At 43.8% G+C, this 17,690-nt stretch overlaps 1 protein-coding gene across 1 annotated transcript in view; it reads right to left on the reverse strand.

The window, feature by feature from the left end:
* Positions 1-17,690, reverse strand: part of DNAH14 (dynein axonemal heavy chain 14) — a 283,703-nt gene that overhangs the window by 259,945 nt on the left and 6,068 nt on the right. The window contains 2 exon segments of the mRNA XM_066623355.1: positions 5,572-5,634; positions 12,846-12,958. Coding sequence (XP_066479452.1) covers positions 5,572-5,634; positions 12,846-12,958 — 176 coding nt within the window.

Below are 17,690 nucleotides of genomic sequence, written 5' to 3' on the forward strand. Positions count from 1 at the left end.
AGCTGCCCTAAGTTGCTACAATGGGCAGCCCAATCCTAAGCTTCCCTAGAATCCAGGGATGCAGTAGCACCAAAATGATGATCACTACATCCAATGGGGCCAGGGAAGCACCACCAGGTTTCCTCAGGGTAAGGGAACAAATGTTTCAGGTAGCCCGGCAGCCTCAATGGGTCTCCATGGATCTGCGCCTGCTACTGAGTGGGTGCAGATTTGAGGAGACCCGGGTCAGGTTTCCCAGCCCAGGAGGGAACTTAGGATATCGCAGCAAAGCCTGTCACTGTCTCTGCACCCCTCTCAGGCCTGCTGCTCCCCTCCCCCCACCATCCCCAACCAGTTCTGCCCCCTCCCCACCTCCCTTCCACCCCAAAATGTCCTGCTGCCAACTGGCAGTACAACATACCATTGGGGGCCCTCCCTGCATGTCCTTTGGTGCCATGGCCCCATGCTGACTGCCACTGGACCCAGTGCCAGAGGTTTGACTGTATCTCTGGCGCAAAAGTGCCTTATGGCATTTTTTGCAACAGTTGAGCCAGAGGCAGGCAGCTGGTGGAATGCCAGCTGCGGACTTAATAGCATTGGTCTCTTAGGCTGAATTACTATGCACACTTTCCTGGGAATAAGTTCCATTGAACACAATGAGAGTTACTTCTGAGTAGATATCTACTGTAGAATTTACCGTAGAATCTCTGTAGGTTAAATTACCAGGCCTGTGGAGCGATGTAATACTGGGGGCGTACTATCGTCCTCCAGACCAGAAATCAGAAGGGGACCTTGAAATCAGGAAACAGATCAGGGAGGTGACAAGGAGTGACAGGGTTGTAATCATGGGGGACTTCAATAACCCTCATATAGACTGGGTCAATTTGTATCCTGGTCACGAAAAGGAGACCGGATTCCTTGACATGCTAAATGACTGAGAGCAGGTAGTCATGGAGCCCAACAGAGCACAGGTGACTCTGGATTTAATATTGTGCGGTACACAGGACCTGGTTAGAGATGTCAGTGTTACAGAGCCAATGGGGAACAGTGATCATGCTGCAATCCGTTTCAACATGCACGTCGGGGGAAGAACACCAGGTAAATCTCTCACAAAAACCCTTGACTTCCGATGGGCGGACTTCCCTCAAATGAGCAGGCTGGTTAGAAGGAGGTTGAAAGGGAAGGTAAAAAGAGTCCAATCTCTCCAGAGTGCATGGAGGCTGCTTAAAACAACAGTAACAGAGGCCCAGCAGAGGTGTATACCACAAAGAAAGGAGGGTTCCACTAAATCCAGGAGGGTGCCCGCATGGCTAACGAGCCAAGTTAGAGAAGCTGTAAAGGGCAAGGAAGCTTCCTTCCGTAAATGGAAGTCTTGCCCTAATGAGGAGAATAAAAAGGAACATAAACTGTGGCAAAAGAAATGTAAGAAGGTGATACGGGAGGCCAAGCGAGACTATGAGGAACGCATGGCCAGCAACATTAAGGGGAATAATAAAAGCTTCTTCAAATATGTTAGAAGCAGGAAACCCGCCAGAGAAGCGGTTGGCCCTCTGAATGGTGAGGGAGGGAAAGGGGAGATAAAAGGAGACTTAGAGATGGCAGAGAAATTAAATAAGGTGGAATGCCTTATCAAAAATAGAATCTCAAAACACACAGACGAACAGGCCTTACTGAGGGAGAATCGGCATGGCTTCTGTAAGGTAAGTCTTGCCTCACGAACATTATAGAATTCTTTGAAAAGGTCAACAGGCATCTGGATGTGGGAGAATCCGTAGACCTTATATATCTGGACTTTCAGAAGGCGTTCGACACGGTCCCTCACCAAAGGCTACTAAAAAAGACTCCACAGTTAGGGAATTAGAGGACAGGTCCTCTCATGGATTGAGAACTGGCTGAAGACCAGGAAACAGAGAGTGGGTGTCAATGGGCAATTTTCACAATGGAGAGAAGTGAAAAGCGGTATGCCCCAAGGATCTGTCCTGGGACCGTGCTTTTCAACCTCTTCATAAATGACCTGGAGACAGGGTTGAGCAGTGAGGTGGCTAAGTTTGCAGATGACACCAAACTTTTCCGAGTGGTGAAGACCAGAAGTGATTGTGAGGAGCTTCAGAAGGATCTCTCCAGACTGGCAGAATGGGCAGCAAAATGGCAGATGCACTTCAATGTAAGTAAGTGTAAAGTCATGCACACTGGGACAAAAAATCAAAACTTCACATATCGGCTGATGGGTTCTGAGCTGTCTGTGACAGATCAGGAGAGAGATCTTGGGATGGTGGTGGACAGTTCGATGAAAGTGTCGACTCAATGTGTGGTGGCAGTAAAGAAGGCCAATTCTATGCTTGGGATCATTAGAAAAGGTATTGAGAACAAAACGGCTAAAATTATAATGCTGTTGTACAAATCAATGGTAAGGCCACACCTGGAGTATTGTGTCCAGTTCTGGTCGCCACATCTAAAAAAAGACATGGTGGAAATGGAAAAGGTGCAAAAGAGAGCAACTAAGTTGATTACTGGGCTGGGGCACTTTCCTTATGAGGAAAGGCTATAGCGTTTGGACCTCTTCAGCCTAGAAAAGAGGCACCTCACGGGCGACATGATTGAGACATACAAAATTATGCATGGGAAGGATAAAGTGGATAGGGAGAAGCTCTTTACACTCTCACATAGCACCAGAACCAGGGGACATCCACTAAAATTGAGTGTTGGGAGAGTTAGAACAGACAAAAGAAAATATTTCTTTACTCAGCATGTGGTTGGTCTGTGGAACTCCTTGCCACAGGATGTGGTGATGGCGTCTGGCCTGGACGTCTTTAAAAGGGGATTGGACAAGTTTCTGGAGGAAAAATCCATTACGGGTTACAAGCCATGATGTACATGTGCAACCTCCTGATTTTAGAAATGGGCTATGTCAGAATGCCAGATGCAAGGGAGGGCACCAGGATGAGGTCTCTTGTTATCTGGTGTGCTCCCTGGGGCATTTGGTGGGCTGCTGTGAGATACAGGAAGCTAGACTAGATGGGCCTATGGCCTGATCCAGTGGGGCTGTTCTTATGTTCTTATATGCACAGGATTGAGTTGTTGGTTTAATACCTGGTGTGTATGTGTTTAAAAGAACAGCTCCCAAGTTTACCATACAGCATAACATTATCTAACCACTGTACTCCCAGTAAAATTCTTCAAGGAGCCAACCCAAATTGGAAAGGATATACAAATTTCTGGGCTCCTTAAACATTTATTTTTCCAAAGATTTTTTTCCTCTGAAGAAAAAGATACTACATGATTTTTAATAACAACTTTTCATTTTTTGGTATCACATAAAAAGAAAGGGTTGCTCCTTACTTTTTTTCTGGCATTGAAAAATAAATATTTCTTTAATTCACATAGGTCGTTAAAATGCTTTCAGACAATCTGATATGCATCAGATAGAGACAAAAAAATGTGAATGCATAATCTCAACACAGTACAGCTTGACTTAAATGAGCTTGACTTAAGTGGACTCAACTGTATTAATATAAAAATTATATTTGTAGACAGATAGAAGTAACTAAATTTGGTTATTCCTGTGACCGTAACCATTTCAAAGAATTGAAGAGAGCACTATACCTTTTCTAAATCATACTATCCTACACTATATTATATCCTGTTCCCTATACCAGGGCTTTTCAAACTGGAGCGTCGTGACGCCCAGCCTGTGGGCCCCGGCCTCTGCCCCCTTAAGGGGTGGGGGCAGCCTGGCGGCAGTGAGGAGGCAGCGGCAGCTCAGGGGGCTGCAGGGGCATGGGAGCACTTACCCAAGCCTCCTGCAACCTCCCCAGGGTGCGGGGAGCCCGGTGCGAACCTTTGTTAGGGCTCCACGCAGCAGTGAAAGTGAAAGTGGAGCAATCACGCTCTACTTCCGCTTTAGTGGAGGTGGGGCGCGATCGCTCTGCTTTTACATTCACTGCTGCAGGGAGTTCTAACCAAGGCCTTCCACCCACCCCTGCTGCCTCCCCCAGGGTGCAGCATGCCTGCAAAGGTGAAACCAGCGATACTGAGGTTAAGCAAGCCTTGCTGGCTTCCGCTGCAATCTCCTAACTAGCTCACTCCAATACAAATAAGCTGTCTTTCTTTTAAAGAGACTCCAAAACATTTCCTTGCCTCAGTGAAAAAAAATTCATGGTTCTCTGCAACCTGCTGAAGGCAAGAGGTTGAACTAGAAAATTCAAAAGTAATTAGCTCTGAGCTGTGAGCCCAACCAGCCAATATCCTATCCCTCTGCAAGGTAGGGCCAAACTGGAGAAATGGTCAGCCCTGCCCAGAGGAGAAACTGTTAACAGTCAACCTACCTTGGAACTGTCACAAGGGGCTTCCCGAGTTTGTTAGGAATGCCCTTCCTCTGCCAGGGAATGACACTCTATAGGAATCAACTTTACAAGATGTTTTAAAAAAAGTTTCACTTTACCAGCTGCTCAAGCCTGTTTTTATCCTTTCCGCTATTTGGGGACACACACACACCACCTTCTAGCATTTGTTGAGCACTGTGTTCATCGGATCGGGACCATTCTGGTGGCCTTGTGTTTTCCTTCACCTGGACTTTGATAAGAGTCAAGGCACAGTTGCCTCTCCTTTCCCGCCCATGATATGTCCCCTTCACTGACTTACCAATGCTAGAGGCTTCAGGAAGGATGATGCTATGCAACTCACATGATTTACCATTTGCAGCAGTGGTGCAACAGCATGATGTAGAACACTGCATTTTGCAATGCCATAAATAAGGCTGTGCTGCCAGAACACAAGTTCTAGTAGCACAGCCAGACCATAGGATTGGACAATGAATACCATAGTAAAAATGGAATCTGGAGATTGCCCATTAAGAAGACGGCACTCCAACTCTGACATTCAAACACACACATGCATTTGCACATGTATTTTTGTGTTTGTGGGATTATGGAGAGGGCAAAGGGAGTTTCCTCCAATCCTTGCCTGCTCTGGCTCATGCAGGAGAATCAGGAGGTTTAATTATAGCTTTAAATTTTAAACCACTTAAAACTTCAGGCAAGAGAAATCATTTTAATGCTCCCCCATGTAACACACTCTCTGCAATTATAAAACTAAAATTTTTGGTTCTAGCGCAGCCATCTCTCTGTGAGGTTAGTTTTCTACCTGTAGAGAGCATTTTATATATAGACAGCATTCAAAGATGTGATCCTCCACATGCAGTTTGAAATGGACTAGTTCACTACCGCCTGAGGAATGTACCATCAAATTTCAATCTTAGTGGGCTGCATGTACAGACCAGGCCTCTCTGCATGTATATGGTGCAGGTGTGCATGCACATTCTCATGCATATGCATGCTTGAGTCTATAAGTATACTCATAGTAAAATAAGATAATGAATACAGGTTTATAACGAATGCACTCTCATACTCCTTTTCAACCACTGTGAATCATTATGGGTCTTCAAATGTTTTATTTAAAAAACTGGATCAACTGTTCACTTCAGACCGATAATAATAATATGAAACTAATATCTCTGAAAAAAATATAGAGAATAAGTTATGGAATCATTTTAAAGTTCTTTTTTGTTTACACTAATAGTTTTTCTTCACTTACTGGTTCTTCTGCATTTTTGATCTATTGACATTATATTTCCAATGAAGAAAGTATTTCTTTTTTCTGAAAAAGGGGGTGAGGACAACAAAAGGCCTTGTTAGAAAGATAGAAAAAGGCATAGAAGAACAAACAACCGAAAGATTACTGAATTGCAAATGTATCATACAACTTTTTGTGTCAAACAGTAAATATTTACAATTTTGAACATCATCATGCAGTTCATATTAAGCTTTCTAACAAAAGAAATAACATACACAATTAAAAGGTTTAAAAGTCAATAATAATTTTGTGCAAATAGTATATTAGACAGTGCACAAAATATAACACAGAAAAAGAATCTGTTCAGAGGGCTCAAACTTACTATGAGAAATAGGCAGCGTCATAGCTAGCTGGGTGCACGGGGTAGCTTCTTCAGGCTCCACCCCATAGTGTCATGTGAGGCCAATTGTGAGATCAGTCAAGATGGCAGCTGCATCCTCTTAGTGTAGAAAACACTGGCAGGCAAGGCTTTGCAATCTCACTGCTATCCTGTTCCTTCCAAAGGGGAAAGAGCAGTGAAACTGCACCTGCCATCCCGACCACCACCACCTCTAAGTGCTTCATTGACTTGCCACCACCTCTATTGTTTCTCTAAACCAGTGGTTTCACACATTTAGCACCGGGACCCACTTTTTAGAATGAGAATCTGTCAGGACCCACCAGAAGTGATGTCATGACCGGAACTGACATCATCAAGCAGGAAAATTTTTGACAATCCTAGGCTGCAATCCTACCCACACTTACCAGGAGTAAGTCTATTTACTATCATTGTTAAAAGAATATACATAGTAGCTTGTTAAAAGTATAGGCCTGTAACATTACCCCAAATGCAGTCACATACCAAGGTAGCATCAAGTCTAATATATTAAAAATAAAATATTGAAATGAATGGGGACCCACCTGAAATTGGCTTGTGACCCACCTAGTGGGTCCCAACCCACAGTTTGAGAAACACTGCTTTAAAAACTTAGAGGTGGCAGGTGCAATTTCACTCCCCAATGCCCATTCTTTCTCCTTTGGAACGTGTGTGGCAGCAGGCAGCAAGACTGTACCCCCACCACCACTGCCAGTTCTCGGTTTCTTCAGTTTCTTTGCTCAGACCAGCCACTGTTTCGCTATGCTCCAAGAGCAGAGTGCAGCAAAAAAGCAGCTGAGTTAGCAGCTGCTTACTAAGAAGTAATTGTGGTGAGGCCATCATGTCACCACCAATTACTTCCACATCTGCACAGTGGGGTGATGCCAGGAGTCACCACCCTGGGTGGCGGACAAGGCAGCTATGCTACTAGCAGTGCTTTTTTTTGTAAAATAGTAAAATAAGATAATGAATACAGGTTTATAACGAATGCACTCTCATACTCCTTTTCAACCACTGTGAATCATTATGGGTCTTCAAATGTTTTATTTAAAAAACTGGATCAACTGTTCACTTCAGACCGATAATAATAATATGAAACTAATATCTCTGAAAAAAATATAGAGAATAAGTTATGGAATCATTTTAAAGTTCTTTTTTGTTTACACTAATAATGCAGGAACTCACAACTTGTTAATCTTTTATTTATTTATTTATTTATTTATTTTCAAACCATTTTTTATTGGAGAAATAAAATATTTTTTATGTGCTTCCCCCCTAAAGATGAACTTACTTCTGAGTAGACATGCATAGGATTGGGCTGTCAATCTCCACATCCCCTTCCCCCTAGCTACTTTTTCTACACATGGGGAAAAATACTGTACAGGTGCACTTGTAGCGTGTAATATGTAGTGTGGCACTACTTCGAGGAGAGGAAGCAGTGAATGGATTCCGGAAAATGGCTTACATGAGTTCCATGTAGTAAAATTACTCTAAGCAACTGTGGGAGTAAGAACAAAAAAGGAATTCTTACATGAGAGGGGTCCTTAGGTGCACATAGAAACAGCTACATTTGCAAACAAGCGATTAAATATGGTTTAATTCAGGTATCAGAATACACTGTGTCTTTGGAAAGGTGCTTGGCATGCAATTATATGTTCTCTGCTGCCCTGAGCAGCTGCTTTGCATTGCTGGAGAGGAGCTGCAAACGCTGGCTGGCAGAGGGCATGCTTGTGGGGGAAGGATGAGGAGGATCTCTGGCAAGGCTGGACAGCACGTTGTACACATGTAGAATCCCTTTTCACCTGCCCTTAACATGTGAAAACAGGTGCAGATATATATCTCTGCCAGGATTAAGAGCCCAATCCTAGGTATGTCTACTCTGAAGTAAGTCTCGTTCTAGTCAATGGAGCTTACTCCCAGGAAAGTGCCTAGGATTGCAGCCTAAGAGTCCAATCCTGTGCATGTCTACTCAGAAGTAAGTTCCATTATAGTGAATGGGGCTTACTGTGGATAGGATGGCAGTATCAGGGCCCAATCCTGTGCCTGTCTACTCAGAAGTGAGTCCCATTAGAGTCAATGGGGCTTCCTCCCAGGAAAGTGTGGAGAGTACTGCAGCCGCAGAGCCAAAGCCTATGGCTGTCTACTCAGAAGTCAGTCCCATTAGAGGCAGTGGGGCTTTCTCCCAGGAAAGTGTGGAGAGGACTGCAGCCTCAGAGCCCCTCCTGTGCCTGTCTCCTCAGAAGTCAGTCCCAGTAGAGGCAGTGGGGCTTCCTCCCAGGAAAGTGTGGAGAGGACTGCAGTCTCAGAGCCCTTCCTCTGCCTGTCTACTCAGGCTGCAAGGCTATGACACTTTCCCGGGAGTAAGCTCCATTGAACACAATGGAACTTACTTCTGAGTAGACATGCATAGGCTTGGGCTCTCAGGCTGCAAGGCTATGCACCCTTTCCCAGGAGCAAGCCCCATTGAGCACAATGAGACTTACTTCTGAGTAGACACGCCTAGTCTCGTGTTGCAGATTGGCACGGGGGCTGCACCAGCCAGCTTCCTTCCCCTCCTCCTCCGCCAAGCCAGTACCTGGGCGTTCCGTGGGTGCCGCAGCCCGTATCCCTGGCTGGCTGGCTGGCTGTCCGTCCTCTTCCTTGGCATTGGCGTGTGTCCCCCACGCCCTCCACCAGCTTGGAAGCTGCGCAGGGAAGCAGAGGAACGGGGGGAGGAGAGGGGAGGCAGGCTGGGCTCAGGCAAGAGCTTGGAGATGGGGCAGGAGGGGGTTGTTGTGCGGTCAGGCAGGGGCCAGGCACCCGCCAACCCTGCACCCCCCAGGACCCACCCAGCAAATGCCTCTGTTTTGCTCCCCCCCTTCTGGAATGCCTCTGAAGGGGAGGGGCCCCTGCAAAAAGGTGCCGGAACTCTGTCCCGTCCCCCCCCACCCGTGTTCCATTAGAAAAAAAGCCCTGGCTACTAGTATTAGGAGGCTTTTTTATTTATAATACAATTATTTTTTATTTTATAATACAATCAGAATGTATGTACTTTACAGAATATTATAAGCATAAAACAGGTCTCTGCCCCAAGGAATTTACAATCTGAATTTCACCAGTAATTGAGATAACAGGGAATAGAGAGAGTAATGGAAGGAGCAAAAGAAAAGTAGAATTAATGTGAGCAAATGCGCTTGAGCTTCATTTCAGTTTGGAAATGTCCATATTAGACAGACATGGGACTGATTAGGAAGTAGCAAATACAAAAATGGGAGGATAGATGGCAGCAAAACTAGAGGCAAGTAAAACCATGACAATAATTCAGGAACAGCTTTATCAAAGAAAAGAGTTTTAATGAGAGAAGACAGATAAATGGTTTTTTTCTTTAGAAATTTCATTTCTAAACTGCTTTTGGACCCATCTAAGGAACCATCAAGATAGCTTACACAGATAGCTTTCTAAGCGCCTGGAGTGAGACTGATTGTTGGATTGTTGTCTTAATGACTCTATCTTAACATCACAAAGGACAGCAAGGCTGTTTTTAAATCACCTGAGCAAAGGTACTTTGTTTTTTAAATTGATTTGCTATAGTGCAATTTTTGCCATCCACATGAGTTCTGGGAACGGAATTTACATGAATAATGAGACTGAACCTGTATTTATAATTATTTATTTTCATTTGCTTGATGATGTCACTTCCAGACATGACATCACTTCTGGTGGGTCCCGGACAGATTGTAATTCTAAAAAGTGGGTCCCGGTGCTAAAAGTTTGAGAGCCACTACCTTAACTCAAAAAAAATAAATAAGACATCCTTGGGTGGGGAAGGAACACCCTAGTGATCAAAGTTGTGGAAATTGTGGCTTTTAGGAATAATAAAATTTAATATGTAATTTAATATAATTTAGATTAATTATGTTAAAATATAATTAATTTTAATATAATTTAGATAATTTAAATTTAAAATTTAATATAATAAAATAATAAAATAATTTCATCCATTGCTTGTGGAAAAATACTCACTGCATTTTCTGATCATTATTATTATTCATTTCATGTCATGACTATTACTATCTCTCAGTCTTACCTCTCTCACAGGATTGTTGGGAGGACAAAATAAGGGGAGGAACCATGCATACCACCCTGCTCCATAGAGCAGTGTTTCTCAAACTTTGGGTCGGAACCCACTAGGTGGATCACGAGCCAATTTCAGGTGGGTGCCAATTCATTTCAATATTTATTTTTAAGATATTAGACTTGATGTTACTATGGTATTTGACTGCATTTGGGGAAATGTTGCAGACCTGTACTTTTAACAGACTATGTATATTCTTTTACCAATGATAGTAAATAAACTTACTCCTGGGTAAGTGTGGGTAGGAATGCAGCCTAGGATTGTCAAAAATTTTCCTGCTTGATGATGTCATTTCCGGTTGTGACATCACTTCTGGTGGGTCCTGACAGATTCTCAATCTAAAAAGTGGGTTCTGGTGTTAAATGTGTGAGAACCACTGCCTTAGACGAAAAGTGGTTTAAAGATGTTTGATTGTTTGATTGATTGAGTCATGCAGGGGTGACAAAAATTTACGGGCCCTGGGTGTCAAATGACCTAGCTACGTCACTATCCTGCACATCCCCTGTGGTCATCAGAGAGGGCCCTTCTTAGGTACCTCTGTCATCTGAAGCCAGGGGGATGGTAGTAAGGTGTAGAGCCTTCTCGGTTTTGGCACCACAGCTCTGGAATCAGCTGCCAGAACATATTCTCTTCAGTATATGGTTTCCAGCAAGGTTTGAAGACCCATCTGTCTGGTCTGGACATTGGGGAGGGAGGCTTTCCTTAAGGACCCCTTGTACACTTTTATGCTGCTAATATTTTAATCTGATCTTTTATTGTTATCTTTTAAATTGTTTAATAGTTTTTATGGTTTTATTTTAATTGATTTTAATGTTTTGTCTTTATGTGTTTTTCTTTTGTACACCACTTTGTGTTTTTAGAAAAGTGGGATAAAAATCCAATAAAATAAATAGCCTCTGCCTTGTCTGGATTTAATTTCAGTTTATTAGCCCTCATCCAGGCCCCAACTGCTTCCAGGCAGTGCCCCAGAACTTCAACAGCCCTCTTGGAACATGGTGGAAAAGAGAGATAGAGCTGGGTGTCATCCGCATATTAGTGACACCCAACTCCATGCCCCCAGATGACCTCTCCCAGTGACTTCATGTAGATGTTAAATAACACAGGGGACAAGATACATCCTTGAGGCACCCCGCAAGTCAATGGCCAGGGAGCCAAACAGGTGTCCCCAGACTCACCATCTGGGTCTGGTCTGTCAGGAAGGGGCAGAACCATTGCATGACAGTGCCTCCAAGCCCCAACCTGATCTGCCAGTCCAGAAGGATACCATGGCTGTTAGTGTCAAAGGCTGTTAAGAGGTCCAGCAGGACCAATGGGGCAAACTCCCCCTGTCCAGTCCCTGGCATAGGTCATCAACCAAGACCATCTTTGTCCTCTGGCCCAGTCTGAAACCAGACTGAAAGGGTTCCAGATAATCCACTTCCTCCATAATTCCCTGGAGCCAAGACGCAAAACAGTTATGTGTTATATGTGGAGGCTCTGGCTTAACAAAACAGGCACCTTAAAGAATAATTTAATTAATGGTTCTACTGGTATGTTGTTTACAGTTCACTTACTGCGCAATCCTATCTTGCGCTGGAACAGGCAAGCAACGAGGCTTGCACTGTATCCAGCGTGAGATAGGGTGCCCAAGTGGCTCAGCCAGTAGTAAGGGGAAACTGTTCCCCTTACCCCCAGATAAGCCGCGGCAACCCCTATGGGTGTACTCAGACTTGCATCACCTCAGGAGATGGCACAAGTCTGAGGGGAGCAGAGCGACCTGAAGCTGCTCTGCACTGCTCGGAAATGGGGGTTGGGATTCTGCATAACAGGCACATTTCAACCCTGCCTCCCGCTCCCCGCCCCCGGGACCACGCTCCACCTGCCCTCCCCCACCCATACTTATAGTTAGGATTGCACCCTTTATCTCTGATACCACATGCATCAATCATAACCCATCAATAAATGTTCCTGAGCACTTGCAGCTATAACCCTGCCTCAAATACCCTACTCACACCAACCCAGTATAGATTGAGCACACTTTATTTACCACATACTCCCCTTCCTGCACAGATATTTTCCCTCTCCTCCAAGATAGCTGCCAACCGCAGCTCATGAGGAGGAAAGAGGAAAATAATTTCATTAGGTGTTCAGTCATCCACTGGAATTGACAGGCAAAGAAAGAACAGGAGTAGAAAAAGATGTACAATTGCTTTAAACTGTGTCCATAACTTTAATTTATACTACATTATCTCCTTTTGGGCCCAATCATATCCAACTTTTCAATGCTGATGCAGCTGTGCCAAGGGAATGTGCACTGAATCCTGTAGTGGGGGCAGATAGCTTGAAGTTGCCCTGCACTGCTTTGGGGAATGGGGTTGGGATCCAGCATAACTGCTGGGTTCCAGTTTTACCTCCCACTCCCCGCCCGCCCCCAGGGCCCCCCATCGCCCCCCTCCTCCCTGCCCACCCCAGAGATTTGTGTCAGCCCAGCTCGGCCGATGCAAGACTCGGTACTTCCATTGGCACAGAAGCTTAAGCCAGCCTTCACAGGCCAGCACGCCTTCACGTGCCAGCCTAGCCAACCCACAAAGAGGCATAAATATGCCTTACAGCACGTTCTGATTTTCCTGGGCCGTCGCAAGGGACTTGCGCCAGCCCAAGGCTGCCTCAGGATTGCGTCCTTTGATTCCTAAAATACACACTGGTTGACATTTAGTATTCTAAATATGATGTCATAGCAAATTAGAATTCTGATATAATTATTTTAAATATGATGTAATCTCTTACCTGAAATTAAAATACAGACTGTAACTACGCAATGCATAATAAAGTTGCCTGTCATATAACCACTCCATTACTGGTGTTATTTCTATTTCCTCTGTTCCAGACACTGAAGCAAACTGCAAAGGGGACGGAATTTCAAGAATTCAGAGATTTAACTACATCAGAGCCATTACGGAATTACTTTTATATTAAAATATTTCATGATAATAAATATCATTATTCTACATTACATATATGACAATTCACAATTATAGCATGCTCTCAAAAATTCTACCTCTGTAAGCCACATTAATATCAACTGAGAGTTTAAAGAGGATGCATTTCAAAATTAACAATAATAGCAGCAACAAGACAGAAGGTAGAAAACACAACAGAAACTGCTTGTTTTGGACCATGAAGTTCCTTATTCTTATCTATAGAGGGTGCTCATGAACTATAAAGGAAATGTAAGAATTGTATCATAGTGCTTTCAGACCTAACCACTGATGCTGTGTGCCTAGGATTTTGATTTTTTTAAATGATCTCGCAGTTATACCTTGCCTCTATACATATTGATTGATATTCAAGACCTCACTGAAATCTTCATTCATTTGATGATGATGTCATTACTCAACAAGCAATTAAGGCTTCTGTAGTAAACTCCTCAGTGTAGAAAGCATGCCTCCAGGTATTTTTTCTTGCTCTTCTGTAAGCTTCACAAAACATTTACACCTTCAAATTTTTTAAGTGCTTCTAGAGCAGGGGTGGCCATCCCACAGCACACTATGTTCCACTTTTTACGTAGAAAATCTTGAATGTGCCATTCTACCTTAATGTCGCTTTTAGCGATTACCATGATAGCTAAATAGAGCCTCCAAGTTCAAGGGCAGTATATCTCCGAGTGTCAGAAGGAAGACAGCAAGAAACAGGGGAGTGCTGTTGCCTATTTGGGGCTTTCCAAAGACACCTGGCTGACTGCTGATGAGGCCAGAAAGGTGTCCTGCCTGGACCTTTAGTCCAGCCCTTCAGGACTCATTCCAAAATCCATATAAATAGCATTCATTGCTCTTCTGAACTGCCTGACACTGAACTAGATGGGCCCTTGGCCTGATCCAGCGGGGCTCTTCTTATGTTCTTATGTTCCTAACAACTATAGACCAGAGTTATTAAACTGGGGCATTGTGATGCCCCAGCCTGACAGCCCTGGCTTCTGCCCCCTTAAGGGACAGGGGCAGGGGGAAGGCAGCAATGTGATCCCCAGTACAAGCGTCTGCCAGGCTCCCCAAAGTTCCAAAAGTGAAAGTGGAGCAATTGCGCTCCACTTCTGCAAAACCGGAAGTGAAGCGCGATCACTCCGCTTTCACTTTTAGAAGGCTGAGGAGCCATGCAGACGCTCGCGCAGGGCTCCCCGCACCCCCAACAGGCTGCTGCAGGGACTGGTGAGTACATCCCAGTCCCCGCAGCCCCCCTTAGCAATGCGATCCTGTCCCTGCCTTCCCCCTGCCCCTGCAAGGACTTACTGTGGTCCTCAAACTCCCTGAGAGTTTGAAAACTGCAGCAATAGACAAATAACCTGTCTACCAACAACATTTAAGTTGCTAACTGGGATAATAGCAAATGCAGTCCAGCAGCATCTTGTTAAGAACTGGCCCTTCCCATCTGAACAGAAAGGAAATTGCCTGAACACAAGGGGAACAAAAGACCTGCTATTAATTGATAAAATGATTCTGGAAAACTGCAAAAAGAGAAGAACAAATTTAAATGTAGCTTGGATAAGCCACATGATTGGAAACTGAAGTGCCTAGAAGTAACAGGCATCAGTAAAAATGTTAGACAATTTGTGCAAAGATCAATGGCAAAATGGAAGATGCATTTGATGCTGGTCAGTCGTGATAAGTTGGGTGAAGTTAACAACAGGAGAGGGATTTTTCAAGGCGACTCACTATCACCACTGTTGTTTGTCATCTTGTTAATTCCTCTAACAAGACTACTAAACAAAACAGATTTGGATCATCAAACATCCAAAACATCTCCTAAGCTTTCCCACTTCCTTTACATGGATGATCTAAAGTTATATGGAAAATCACCATCTGAAATAGAATTGCTATTAAACACCGTCAAAATATATAGCCGAGATACAGCAAAGGTGTTTGGATTAGACAAATGCACAGCCCTAACTATCAACAGGGAAAAAGTGGTGAGAACTGAAGGCATTGAGATGCCATATGGAAACAACATCAAGTGTTTGGAAGAAGATCACTACAAGTATTTAGGCATTCTTTAGGTGGAAACCATTAAACATGCAGAAGTTAAAAGGAAGATCAGTAATGAATATATTAGGAGGGTGAAGAAGATCTTGAAATCCAAACAATGCAGAAAACACCATCAGAGCAATAAACACATGGCAATTCCAGTCATAAGATACACATCTGGTGTAGCAGACTAGACCCAGGTTGAGTTAGAAGAGCTAGACAGGAAGACCAGGAAGGTAATGACAATGAATTATGCCCTACATCCATGCAGTGACACTGATAGACTCTATTTACCCAGGAGCATAGGTGGCCACGGAATGCTACAAGTGCACCAAATTGTACAAGAAGAGAAAAGGGTATTGCAAGAATATATAAAGGATAGTGAAGAAGATGCATTGAATGTGGTTTATCAAGAAAACACGCTGAATACTGGAGACGGTGACACAATAACAACAAAGCTGGCTTATAAAAAAGATCAAATGACGATCAGGAAAGAACAATGGCAAAGCAAAGCACTCCATGGCCAGTACATAAAAGACATTGCAGGAAATGTTGACAACAACAAAATTTGGCACTGGCTAAGAACAGGTAGACTGAAGGAGGAGACAGAGGGATTAATTTTGGCTGCCCAAGACCAGGCACTAAGAACAAATGCATATAGAGCCAAAACTGAAAGAACATCTATGGACAGCAAATGTCACCTGTGTAAAGATGCTAATGTAATGGTAGACCAACTGGTCAGCAAATGCAAAAAGATTGTGCAGACTGACCACAAAGAATGGCACGACAGAGTTGCAACAATAATTCACTGGAACATGTGTAAAAAGTATAAACTGCCTTCAAGCAACAACTAGTGGAGCCACAAAATTGAAAAAGTGGTAGAGAACGAAGAAGTCAAAGTGCTCTGGGATTTTAGAATACAAACTGACAAACATCTGCCACACAACACACCAGACATAACCATCATTGATAAGAAGAATAAGAAAGTCTGGGTAGTAGACACTGTAGTACCTGGTGACAGTAGAGTAGAAAATAAAGAACTGGAGAAAATCACCAAGTATAAAGTAGAAATTCAATGACTATGGCACAAGAAAGCAAGAGTAATCCCAAGTCATAGGGGCCTTGGGTGCTATCCCAAAACAGCTGGAAAAGTATTTGGACACCATCGGCTAAATAGCTGATGCAGAGTCGAAAAACCACATCGTGGGACCATTTCTCTTATCTGGGGGAAGGGAATGAATGTCCCCTTCTCCCAAGGAGCTGCTGCCAGCTGCCCGGTGCACTCAGAATGCCACAGCAACCCCACACACTAAGCAGCTCAGGATTGAGCTGTAAATTTCTTTCTTTAGTCCCATGCTAACAAGATAATTGCTACTATATACTTTTGTGTGTGTTAAAGAAGAAAGCATTATAAGATGGAGACCTTTTGGTATTCTATCATAAGTCCTTATGTACAGCATACTGCATCAGACTGATAATTAACACAGTTGGCTCCACAGATTGGGTAGCAATGTATTTAAATGGTTAATGCTTTGGCCTAGATTTCTGTATTGTGGCCCTGTGGAATCATAGCAAATTACACCTGTTCGTCTGCTCCGATGAGAACCTCTAGGGGACTAAAAATTTTGAATAGTTAACAGGTGAATTCATAATCTTCAGATGAAAGATCTTGACTGACTAGGGCAGCAATTTTCAACCAGCATGCTGCACCACACTGGTGTGCCATGAATGGTTTGCAGATATGCTACAGGAGTTTGGGGGAGGGTCGTCGCTACAGAGTACATGGAGGTTGCTCAAATCAACAGTAATAGAGGCCCAGCGGAAGTGTATACCGCAAAGGAAGAAGGGCTCGACTAAGTCCACAAGGGTGCCCGCATGGCTCACCAGCCAAGTTAGAGAAGCCGTAAAGGGCAAGGAAGCTTCCTTCCGTAAATGGAAGTCTTGCCCTAATGAGGAGAATAAAAAGGAACATAAACTGTGGCAAAAGAAATGTAAGAAGGTGATACGGGATGCCAAGAGAGACTGAGGAACACATGGCCAGCAGCATTAAGGGGAAGAATAAAAGCTTCTTCAAATATGTTAGAAGCAGGAATCCCGCCAGAGAAGCGGTTGGCCCTCTGGATGGTGAGGGACGGAAAGGGGAAATAAAAGGAGACTTAGAGATGGCAGAGAAATTGAATGAGTCCTTTGCATCTGTCTTCATGGCAGAAGACCTAAGGCAGATACCGCTGCCCGAACGGCCCCTCCTAACCAAGGAATTAAGTCAGATAAAGGTTAAAAGAGAAGATGTTTCAGACCTCATTGATAAATTAAAGAACAATAAGTCACCGGGCCCTGATGGCATACACCCACGAGTTATTAAGGAATAGAAGAATGAAGGTGCTGATCTCTTGACTAAAATATGAAACTTGTCCCTCAAAACAGCCATGGTGCCAGAGGATTGGAGGATAGCAAATGTCACATCGGTCTTTAAAAAGGGAAAGAGGGGGGACCCGGGAATCTATAGGTCAGTCAGCCTAACATCTATACCGGGTAAGATGGTGGAATGCCTCATTAAAGATAGAATCTCAAAACACATAGACGAACAAGCCTTGCTGAGGGAGAATCAGCATGGCTT

Source organism: Tiliqua scincoides, chromosome 1 (genome assembly GCF_035046505.1).
Source record: "Tiliqua scincoides isolate rTilSci1 chromosome 1, rTilSci1.hap2, whole genome shotgun sequence".
Taxonomy (NCBI): domain Eukaryota; kingdom Metazoa; phylum Chordata; class Lepidosauria; order Squamata; family Scincidae; genus Tiliqua; species Tiliqua scincoides.